We start from the raw sequence: 11,605 nt of genomic DNA, 5'->3' as shown, positions 1-11,605 counted from the left end.
GCACATAAAATATTTCATCTTGTACGTCGTCTGCATAGTCGGAAAACCACGCTCTTTTATCTCCTCTCGCAACACAACTCAGCCCATATTTTACTCGCCCTCCTTTACAACGCTACACTGTGCGCTCTCAGTACACACTCGGGCGGTGACATCGGGACACGCTGCGCTTCTGTGCCCGGTACCAGCGGACCGAGTAACTCAAAATACTATGGACTGCAGTGGGCCAAACACGACCCGTGTTTGAACAGCAGTGTTAACACTGAAGCCAGGAATGCGCGTGCATGCGCGCACACGCACAAACACAGTGTATGCCCTGTCTATACTGACAGAAAGCGGTTCTCGACAGTGTTAGTCACAGTGTGTGGAGTGGTCTGCGTCTGTGAGTGAGCGATGGTCTCTGAACATGTGGAGTTGAGCTCATCAGTGAGTGCGCCAGGGGTCCACCAACTACATAAGAAAGGGCTGTGCTACCCTCACTGGTACAAACTACTGGTGTCTACTGCTACTGTTGGGAGGTACCAGGCACCATGTAAGGACTGATACATCTATCCAGCTAACCAAATGGCAAAGTACAGGTCTTAGCATTAGCAAAGCTATTAAATGTTCAAATGTCCACCAGCTATAAATATGTTGATACAAAAAAATCCAGTAAATTGTCCACAATTTAGCCTATTTTCATCAAGAGACTGTATACAACTAGGATTTTTTTAATTAAACACAAAGATCCATTTCACACTGTTAAGATAAGGCCTTGGAGACAGATACAAGATGAGGCGGACAGAGGGGGTTAGAGGGTGTGTTTGAAGCGGAGGGGGGGGGGGGGGGGCTGGTGGCTGCTCTGTACAGGGGGGAGGGGGCGCACGCCCGGTTCAGCTGATCCTCTCGCATGGCCCAGTCCAAAGAGACGTCAATTTTTTGGGGTGAGGCCCAATCTTGGATCTTTTCTGTAAAGTCCTCTTTTTGAACGCACAAAAAAAAATTGAAAAATGAAAATAAAATCGCAGCGACCTCTCAGGAGCTTAGCAGTCGCTCTTCCACAGTTTGATGGTTTTGTCGTTTTCTAGTGCTGCAGAGGCGATGATGTTTTCTGTGGGGTGGCAGGCGGTGGAGATCACCACATCTGCAGAGAGAGAGAGGGTAAAAAACCTCAGTGAAGCCTCTGCAAACTGCTACACCCTACTAGCAGAGATACTGGACTGCCTCAAACAGCGATCCTGTTACTGACAGAAAGGACAGTTTGTATAATGAAGCCCCTCTATAGCTCCCCTGCCCTGCTCTTTGCTGCCCCCTTCAGGCTCCTGACTCAATTCACATTCAAATAAAATTTTGGGGGGTAAATGGAAGACTTTAGTTTTTTATAATTGTAATAGTCAAAGGTCTTTGAAATCTAGCTACTTTTAAGTCAGAATTGTGAGGGGAAGCACTTTGAGATACTACTTCAAAAATATTCCGCTTCTTAGTCTTTTTTTAAGATTTGGCAAATCTCCTGAGATTTTCCCAGGATGCACTCTTGCCTTCTTCCTCACCTGTGTGGCCCTGCAGTTTCTGTACGATCTCCTTGGTCTGCAGGTTCCAGATGTACACCATGCTGTCCTCAGACCCAGAGACGATCCACTGAGGAGAGAGAGGGAGGGAGGGAGATTAATCCAGCGACCGGTGGAGGCAGAGAAAAGGAGGGATGTTAAGAGTTCAGTTTTACAGAGACACACTCAGGGCAGGTATAACCGCTGCGGACCAGGCCTGCGGAGGGGCCGTTGAGATCAGAGCTTGACAGAGCCCCATATTTAAACATGATAGGCTGACAGCCTGTATATTTCTGTAAAAGAGAGTGATTCATTCGGCAAGGGAGGCAGGCTGGACAGGAAGCTGCAGAGCAATACTGCACTCCAGGCTTTAACACCATCACCCAGCTGGGACTCAAACCAACAACTGCCTGGTTTTAACACTGTTCCATTCGCCAAAGCACACTAATGTTCTCTATTTACAAAGAGGGCTATTCCATCATTTCCAATTGGACATTACACACTTCACGATGCCATGTTACTGAGTATGAACCCCTCCTGTAAGTGATCCTCTTACCTTGCCACCAGTGACTGAGAAATTTGCAAACACACAGTACTTCTCATTTTTATGGCCAGTGTACGTTTTCAAGCACTGAAAGAGAGAGGAGTATTAGAGCAAGGGTAAAAAAGGCATTCACAAGGAAACACTGTTTAAAATCGATATTTAACTATTCAGTGTCACTTTGAACAGTATTCCAGAAAGGTGCAAGACTAGCGGTGAACCTGCAGTACAGCCTGAACCCACTAGGGGCACACTTTCAGGCAGAGGCTGGAAATGCTGAGAGAGAAGAGTTAGTGACTCACCTTTCCTTTGCTGTAGTCCCACAGCTTCAGGGTGCTGCAGGGGAGAGATGCAGAATTTACTCTTTATCACAAGGCCCTTCCCTTTCACAGTGGCTGACAAACAGCAGCCTGATCCACAGCAGTTCAGTCTCCATACAGCACTCTGCTCCAAAAGCTGCCACTGAGCTGGACTATAATGACCTGCTCACTTCAGCTTTCTGCCAGCCTGTCTTTGGTGCTGGGTGTGCAGCCTCGGTGTTCCTGCGGCAGGTTCAGGTGTGAGATGTTCCTGGGATTGGGTGCAGGGGTGGAGATGGCCCTACCAGTGCATGGCACTTAAATCTGTTCCAGGTCTTACTAGAAGCAGGTTAGTGTACCGAGACTGTGCTGCCAGTTGGTGGCGCACTAACCTGCTTCATTCTGCTTTGCACTGCCATTGCCATTTCCTGCACTGTGATAAACAGGTATTCAACTGCCATCTGAGGAGGTTAAAAGCTGTGATTACATTCCTTAAGGGTGTAATCAGCTTGTGACAGTATTTCACTCCAGGAACAAAACTGCACATTCACCAGCTTCAGGTCTCAGTCCTGCATCAGGCCGGTTTCTGATCAAGTCACTCACTTGTCCAGGGTAGCTGCCAGGATGTATTTTCCGTTGGGGGAGAACTTCACAAAGGAGACTGGGGGGTTGTCGTCATCTGGGAGAAACGCAGAAAGCACAGCCTTCAATCACACACAAGGAAAGCTTGTTTCCTCTCCGTGTTTGCGCCAATTACAGTCAGCTGACAGAGACAGGTGAGCTTTCATGGGCCACTGACACTGGAAAGTACCAGGAGTCCTGCGTGAAACCCTGTCTGCACCTGTGAAGGTGGCGGGGCGGGGCAGGGGCGGGAGAGACACTGCACACACAGCAGAGCCAGGATATCACAGTCTTTCACACCCACACTGCTTCATCTGCTTAGCTCTGACAGCTCTCTTTAATACATGCATCCAGTCACACAGCTGGGAGCTCAGTGGAGCCCAGAACAGCAGCAGCCTGTCTGAGAGTCAAGTCTTAATTACTGCAGCGCACTGCCAGCAGGGCTACAGGCAAATGCGTCTGCACCCACAGATCTGCTGCAGAATTCAACACTGACATCATGTACAGGGTGCACAGCATGTCAGCACCAATACTAAAGAGTGAGTGTGTGTTTGTGTGTGTGTGTGTGTGTGAGTGCCTCTCCTCGGCGTGTCATCAGTGAGAGACAGGCAGCGTTGGCACCGTAGTAGCGATGTGTCTTACCGATGAGCGTTTTCAGACACTGCCCCGACGCCGTGTCCCAGATTCGACTGCAATAAAAACAGAGAAACTCGTCTTCAGGGACGGCGCTTCAGCATGTCAGCACAGATCGTACAGTTTGTGTTTGTAATGAGCGTCCGTTGCAGTTTCATGGATTTTCCCGACAGTGAACATCATCTCTCTCAGGGTGTTCTCTTCTCTCCTAATTTAAGTACTGTTTATGGGACAGGACTATGGGGCTCGTTTACAAACACACACTGCGCTGGAAGCCACGTCCATGCCTGGGTGGTGTCAGAGGTCAGGGGTCAAAATGCACTCACCAGAGACCATCGTAGCTGCTGGACACGATCAAAGAGCCGTCTCTATTGAAATGGACCTGTCAGACGAGAACAGCTAATCAGCCTGCGCTACTGAACAGGGAGGTTTCACAGGTGACGATATCAGAAATATTACGGTGGCCGAATCCATTATCGGAGTCTTTAAAACAAATACTACCAAGCCACTTTTAGATGTCAGACCAAGTAACAAAAAGAGTAAAATGTAAAGAATGAAACTGAGATCAACTGAAATTAGTTGCAAGAGGAGCCTGTTCCACTCTGCTGGCCAGAGGTTCATGCCTGCGGAGCACCATGTGGGAGAAGAGGCTACGCTGTGGCAATACAGAGACGACACAGTCAGGAGAGGTCATGTGGCAGCGCGCTCTCACCGCAGAGACCGGGTCCGAGTGGGCGGGCAGGGTCTTCAGACACTTCCCCGTCTTCACGTCCCATATCCGCACGCTCTCGTCAAACTGCAGCGGAGAAACGAGAAACCGATGTCACACACCGTCACCCAGGGCGCCTCGCAAAGCAGAGCTACAGCCGGTCATCTAATGAAGTCACAGGAACAGCGGCACATACAGAGCATCGCAGGCTGCATCCAAACGCATGCAGATCCGTCGCATAACGCAATCTCGTAATAGCTAGAGTCGCTGTGAACACGGGAGCGCTACTCTGCATTTCAGAAAGCGCAGTATTACCTACCCACACTATTAAACACAGCGCACACGAGGAGGACAGGTGTGAGTTATGTTTAAGCACAGAAGCGGCCCTAACAGGTGGGTCTTCAGCCAGTGAGGGGAGAAGGTCGTTCCACCATGTCAGAGGCGAGCAATCCCGTAGCGCATGTCACACGCACACATTCAGCACCACTGAGGACAGAGTCTGTCTGCCGTCCATTCAGCAAACACAAGGACACAACCCTCTCTGTACGCTACCCTTTTCCATTCGGCCCGTTTGCTTCGGTCAGTGCTTAAACCTGTCTGATGTCTGATCCTGGTGTTGAACCCGGGACTCACCGATCCGGACACAATGAGGTTAGACTGGGGGTTGAAGTTACAGCAGAACACATAGTTGCTGTGGCCCTTCAAAGTCTTCAGACATTTTCCCTGAAAAGAAGAACCAGGAACAGAGGGAGTCTTAACACACACTCACGCGTTACACATACCGCAGCATTACAGAGGGTCTCTCTGTCTGACAGCTACCAAAAGCACAATGCAGAGTGCAGCACTCTGGATAATCCTGCAGACATCCCATAACCTCTGTTTCTACCCAGCTGTTACCATGGAGATAGAGCACTCGGTAGGAGAAGAAGGCATGAGCTCTGGGATAATCGCTGCTGTTCGGCTTTTACTTACTTCACTTTATAACTTGGCTTAAGGTGTGTGACATGATGCCATTTAGCGGAGCTAAAAACAGCTTTTTTGCTGCCAGCACGTGGAGCCCTGATCTGTGCTGCCACAGCCTGTTCCAGCCCTCAGCCTCACTCACCGAGCTCACGTCCCAGATCTTCAGGGTTTTATCGTCGGACGCAGAGACCAGGAGGTTGGAATCGGTGGACCACGCCACGTCAGAAATGCCCTGAGGGTGAAATGCCATAGGGGTGAGAGGCAATAACACACACACACACACACACACACACACACACATACACACACCTTTTTTCAGGCAAGTCTGAGTTCAAGTCATTTCTGCAGAACCAGCAAAATAACAACTGCAGCAAAACTATGGTGCACTCCCCCTTCAGAACTGTAACAATATTTTTATGTTTCAGTTCATTGCCACCCTTCAGGGAATTCAGATGCAGAGGTGATGAAAATGGAAAAATTCAGAAGAGAGACCCGTCTTAATTGGAGCTCTTACCAGTTTGTGGCCAGACACTGTTTTCTCAAACTTGCCGTCGTAGGCTCCCCAGATTTTGATCAGTTTGTCAGCAGCTGTGACATAGAGCAGAGAGAGAAAACACGTCAAAGGGTTCTGCTCTCCCCCTGTGAGGATTCTCACCGTCTCCACACCAGATGGATGAGGTACATTGCTAACATCCTCCTTCTCTTTTTCAACATAAGCGCCTACAGAATGCCCCATTTGATGGTCTAACCAGAACCGAAAGCACAGTATTCAACTCCAGCTTTTAATTGGCCCCAGATACTTGGGCCAGCTGTTCCGTTTGGGGAGTTATCACTACACAATCCTGTTCACAGCTCTGTGCTTTGTAAGAGATGGAGAGTCGCAATATAAACAGCAGATCAGATTTGAACAAACACAGCCATACAAACATACACACAGTGTCAAACACACAGACTGACTTGTATATCCACACACAGTGTCACGCACACACACACTCACATGAGCTTGCCAGCCATTCTCCGCTTGGGCTGAATTTGACGGAGGAGACGGCCTTGGTGTGGCCGGCAAGCGTGAACTTCAGGCAGTAGTTTGGCTTCACAGGGGCAGACTATGTGCAGAGAGAGAGAGAGAGAGAGAGAGAGAGAGAGAGAGGTGCACAGCACATAAACACCAACCAAACGGTGACAAGGACAGGTTTTCTGCTCGTTTTCTCGCAAACTCTCATTCAGACTGGCCTCTCACTCCTCCAGGCCTCACTCAGTAAGGCTGCCAGATTGGATGAAAGCACAGAATGCACCACAGAGTTGATTTTAAGACTTGTGGAACCTCATGAATCTGATCTTTCCTCGGCGGGTTCTGATCTGTAACTGCAATTGACCGAACAGCTTTGGTCTGGGTTAGGGTGCAGGAGCCATGTCATACCCCCCATGCGCCCCCCGCCCCCAGTGTACCTTGCTCTGTCCGGCCGAGGCAGACGATGCAGATGCAGTTTTAGTGGCTTCAGTGTCTGGTTTCTTCTCCTCCGTTGCCATGGTTGCAGAGCGAGCGAATCAGACGGCTGGAATGGATGCCAGGCAGCACTTTGAGACTACCAGCCAGACAGAAGTAAAAATAAAGTAAATGTTCTGATCCCAGCAGCCTGAAAAAAGGAAAATGGCAGAACAGAAAGAGGGAGAGAGAGAGAGAAATGTGCGTGGATAACATCTCTAAACTTGTTCATTACTTATTCAGACCTAAGGCACCTTTAATACACTGCATTAGTGCAACTCCTGCGTTCCATGAATATATACCCAGCGCAGAAATACAGCCTTTTGCTGCCTGCGAAACTGCACTCAAGAATTAATAAGTAAAACATAATCACATTCAGTCCTTTACAAAGAACAGAAACGCGTCACCTTGGTGAACAAGACACAGGATTTTAAAGAAGTTTCAAGGCCGTGAGAGGATACTCGGGTATCTTTTCCTTTCACACTGATCCTGCCTCTCAGACTTCAGTGAAGCTACAGGACTCCTCTGCTGGCTGCACCCCCAGCATTTGAAATGTAGCCTGTGACTGCTCATGTGCTGAGGCATACTCCTCTCATATCCCCTTTTTGGACACTACATAGCCCCACACCTGGATCATGTCATGCCCCCTGCTCTCACAACAGCCTAGTCCTCTCAGTACCTCTTGCGTCTTCTGATACCAGCTTTGTTGTTTTGTAGGAGCAACCTACACATTATTGGGAAAAAATCTTTAAACAGTTTTCACCTCGACTACACTAACATGGCTTGTGTTGAGACCTGCTCTGTTCTCATGCTGTGCCAACTCCCTCACCTCAACACCCTCCACTCTGCAGTAAACTATGCAGCCATTCACACCACAACGCCCAGCACCCAAAAGCCCTGTTCTTACTGACTGCTGTGTAAAACATTCTGCTCAACTCTATGGTTTACCCACATCATTTTCATGCACTCCATCATCCCCAGACATCGACTGGGAGCTTATCCTTCCTTCCTCTCCAGCGCTGCACCGGGATCTGTGTCCACATCACCGTCTTATCTAACAACTCAGAGTAAAGCTCCTCCACCACATGGCCCATCAGGCCCCAAGACTTCTGTTGTGTTCTGCACAGTCTACACATCTTTCCCTTCAGACTTGGACACTTTTACTAACACCTTCTGACCCATAATCCATTTCCTGGACCCCCAACTCTCCAATCAGCCGTGTGGTTTTCTTTCCTCCGATGGCTGAGAATAGGCCCCTTTCATCTCGCATGCTCAACCACTGTTTTTTCCAGCGAAACTGAGTTTCAGCTTAAATTACCAAGATTAATTTAACTAACATGTGATGCCAGTCACTCAAATGCAGCATTTTGCTACAGACTTTCTTTGATGTTGGATCGGCTGCTCAACTGAAAGCAATGGACTTTTGCCTTTTGTGGATAATTGTTACCCAGTTAAACGGCTAACTAATAACTAACAATAATAATAATAACAATGTTACACAATGTTGTTACACAACATTTACATTGTGAGGCCCAAATGAAAAGTAGCTAATGATCCCGGGATTGTTTGCTAACCTCTGTAGTTAGCTAATTATCATAGCTGAGTAATGACAATGTTTGCAATGTTTAACTTATGTACGTAATTAGTAAACAAACACCAATCGAACACATTAACCTACTGTAATGTCGTACAGGCTGAATTTGCCATGTAAATTGCATCTGGGTACACTGCGGGACATAGCAACATGCGACTAGTGAACCAATAAGCAATACAAAATGCATCGTTACGGTTCTGGAAAGATTTAAGTCCCATATGTAGCCGAATTAGCTAGCTACCGTTTTCGAACATGGCGTATGTCAGTCTAACCACAACCACTTTTAAATAAAACCTAGCAAGTCAGCTAGTTAAAGTAAGCTAACATCCGCGCAATGGATGAGAGTGGCCAGGTAGCGATCCTTCTCTTGCAGTAATTCTCTCAGACGGAGGTAAGGCCTGAAAGTAAGTTACGTGCTAATACTATAACCAGTGGACAGGTAGCTAGCTAGCTAACCAGCTACCCGGCTACCCTGTCAAAGTGCGTGCATTAGGCATTACACGCTGCATTCCGCTTTCTCTTCCATAGTGGCTACATACATTTGAACATTAGCTTGCACATTAGCTTGCTATGTAGGCAGCAACATCTAAATTAGCCTGCTAGCTGAGTAGCCACATCTATACCAGCATGCTAGCTCTGTAGCACCATTTACATTAGCATGCTAGCTAGCTGATCCATTCAAACGACACGCCGCCCGCCTCCCACTTACAGTGGCCTGTGGGTTTGCCGCAACAGCGTAGTTATCTCGCTATTTTCGCCCAAGCACCGACGTCTCCGTCGGTTGAATTCTTTACAACGATAACTTGAAAGGGATCCTTCTTCAGATTCTCCAGCTCGGTACCATAGCGAGCCTACCGGAGTTGAAAGCGCAGTTCCTCGCTTTGGTGTTGTTCAGGCGGGGAATGTGGCATTAGGCTCCCACTGCGCATGCGCACATCGAGACCATTCACAATAATTACGGCAGACACGGAGGGACATGGACTGGAGCAGTCAATCAAACGCGGGAGCGTCCGTCCGTGCGGGGACCCGTCTTAACGTACACTGCTAAATTCATTTAAGTGTGTGTTTTTTATAGGGGGGAATACTTTGATGAAAAATTCTTCTTGTTTTAAATAAGAACTGTGAGTGTGACTGCTGAATTCAAAATTCAGGTCAGTTTAATTGATTTTATTTAACCAGTTACACAATTTGGCAATATTCTAAGCAAATCATTTTCACTGGATGCATCCAGTCTTCTTCCCCAAAACCCTGGCAGAGTACCATTTGAGACAGAGTTCTTGTGTCTGATCTGCGCAGCACATCACCAGTGTTCCACAGATCATGCTGAAACAGACCCACTATGTAGTGAGGAAACATTACACACCATCTGAACTACAGCCGTATCACTTCACACCATTCCCATGAAGCTGCATGGAGGCTACCATTCTGAGGGGCTGGAATTCTGAGTGCAGTACGCAAAAATGCCAAAAGTCACACACATGGTATTTACGCTGTACACATAGCTTTGCACTTATGTGTGAATCTAGGCCACTGTGTGCTGTTTGCGCAGCATTTCACCCGCCGTGTAAGTCACTCTGGATAACAGCGTCTGCTAAATGACAGCAATGTAATGTAACAGTAATGTAATGTAACATTACTGTTACATTACATTACTGACTGTGCCAGTGCTTTGCTCAATGTGTGATGGGTGGTGGGCAAAATATTTTATATGGAAATATTTGTAAATAAAAAATATGGATAAGGAATAGAAAATGGATAAAAATATTAAGATGATGGATTGTTTTGATTGATTATTTACAGGAATTATACATATAGTAATAGGTGACCACAAAATGCTGCACTTCCCCTATTTCTATTTAAATGTGTTTTGCACAACAATCAGGCCATGATAATACCTATTGATACATTTCAAGTTTCAAGTTACTAAAATCACAGTAATAGTTAATATCAAGCCAGAACGTTTTCAAAAAGTGTTTTAATACATATTTGGATTATGATTTGAAATGTTTTTGGACTTTCTTCATAATTGCTTATATAAAAACATTTCCACAGTCTTTTCACATTAGTATTTCCAGATGCAGAAGCATAAAATAAATATTTCTAATTTCTGAAATGCCTAAGTGATCCTGTAATAGGTTTTCCACTATTTTACCCTAGTGCACTATATGCTTTTATATGCTTTTAATTTTCCAAGAATACTCAAACTCCACATCTGTTGTATTGCTAATATCATTATTAATAATAAAATATTTAAATATTACTGTTAGTTTTGATTGTAAGATGCATTTCTTGAATTTAAAGTCGCTGATAAAGATTTATGATCCAATAAACACAGTAACAAGATGAACAGATGATCAAAAATTGAAAATGGAATTAACAGCATAAGCCACCTTAAAACATTGTATAAAAATGTAATGTACATAAAAAGGGTACAGAAGACGAGAATTATTGAAATTGAAATAAAAGCAAAATATGAAACTATTTTTGAGTTATGCGGACTAAAATTTCAGAAGGTAGCCATTTCTGAGTACGTGCTGGTTTCCAAATATCAGGTAAATATACGGGATTTTTGCGATTTTGTTTTCTGTGAATGGATATGACCACACTCTTCTAATTATTCTGTAGCCAATCAACAATTAACTTTCAATTAAACAGCTGTGCTGTGAGATGAGTGATGTCAGAAGAATGAGTGAAACGGAAGGGAGACCTGTTTGCTAGCGAGCCACTGTATGTACAAGATCGCCCGACGTTAAAATGAATGCGTATAAGCTTAAGGCGTTACACATCTAAAATATAAAAAGACATTTTATCGACAAATATGCGTTGCATTCATTCACCCCCTTTTGTTGGCTAGACTGACTAAATTTGCAGCTCTCACCATGCTATCCGACTAGCTAGCTGACTGCTTTCACGAGAAAGCAGCTGGTATTTCTAGATACTTTACCAAGACTTTAGGGTTACAAACTGAGTTCTGATTTCTGGAGACAACGCAATGTTTTCTGTTTTGTGATCTGGTCTGATCCGTTTAAGAAAAGACACACGCTTCGTAGCTGCTGGCCATCTATCTGCGCCGAAATGACGTCGCTTTAGCTCGCGAGTTAGCTTTTACCTCGCGGGAGGGAAGCCGCGAGGAATGTGTCAGGAGCAACGAAAATTCCCTTTGAAAAATAAGAAAAATGCAACAGCCAGTAAGCTACCGAAGATAAACCTATTACCTTGACGGTTTCATCATATAA

The 11,605-nt window shown here is 46.0% G+C and overlaps 1 protein-coding gene across 2 annotated transcripts; it reads right to left on the bottom strand.

Moving 5' to 3' along the window:
- Positions 1 to 824: 824 nt before the first annotated feature.
- On the bottom strand, positions 825 to 9,278 carry LOC118776845 (WD repeat-containing protein 5-like). 2 transcript variants are annotated; one of them, XM_036527439.1, is made up of 14 exons: positions 9,079 to 9,278; positions 6,739 to 6,926; positions 6,287 to 6,395; positions 5,804 to 5,877; positions 5,432 to 5,521; positions 4,960 to 5,049; positions 4,330 to 4,413; positions 3,944 to 3,999; positions 3,627 to 3,673; positions 2,967 to 3,042; positions 2,367 to 2,400; positions 2,080 to 2,154; positions 1,527 to 1,614; positions 825 to 1,120 (listed from the first exon to the last, which is right to left on the bottom strand). In XM_036527439.1, the coding sequence occupies exons 2-14, from the start codon at positions 6,817 to 6,819 to the stop codon at positions 1,020 to 1,022; spliced, it is 1,005 nt and encodes a 334-aa protein (XP_036383332.1). In that variant the 5' UTR covers positions 6,820 to 6,926; positions 9,079 to 9,278; the 3' UTR covers positions 825 to 1,019. The 2 variants fall into 2 exon arrangements, with proteins under 2 accessions (XP_036383332.1, XP_036383333.1); XM_036527440.1 differs by having other exon boundaries at positions 6,739 to 6,875.
- Between the last annotated feature and the right edge of the window lie 2,327 nt (positions 9,279 to 11,605).

Source organism: Megalops cyprinoides, chromosome 4, assembly GCF_013368585.1.
Source record: "Megalops cyprinoides isolate fMegCyp1 chromosome 4, fMegCyp1.pri, whole genome shotgun sequence".
NCBI classification, from domain to species: domain Eukaryota; kingdom Metazoa; phylum Chordata; class Actinopteri; order Elopiformes; family Megalopidae; genus Megalops; species Megalops cyprinoides.
The sequence above is the reverse complement of the archived record's forward strand: the minus strand, read 5'-3'. Positions and strand labels throughout refer to the sequence as shown.

What these genes read in the sequence shown, in the direction of transcription:
- LOC118776845 (XM_036527439.1), bottom strand. Translation starts at nt 6,819, where the DNA reads ATGGCAACGGAGGAGAAGAAACCAGACACTGAAGCCACTAAAACTGCA. An exon ending in ACCTCATTGTGTCCGGATCG is followed by an intron (nt 4,414 to 4,959) that starts GTGAGTCCCGGG and finishes TCTCCGCTGCAG; the next exon opens with TTTGACGAGAGCGTGCGGAT. An exon ending in GGGACTACAGCAAAGGAAAG is followed by an intron (nt 2,155 to 2,366) that starts GTGAGTCACTAA and finishes TCTCTCTTTCAG; the next exon opens with TGCTTGAAAACGTACACTGG.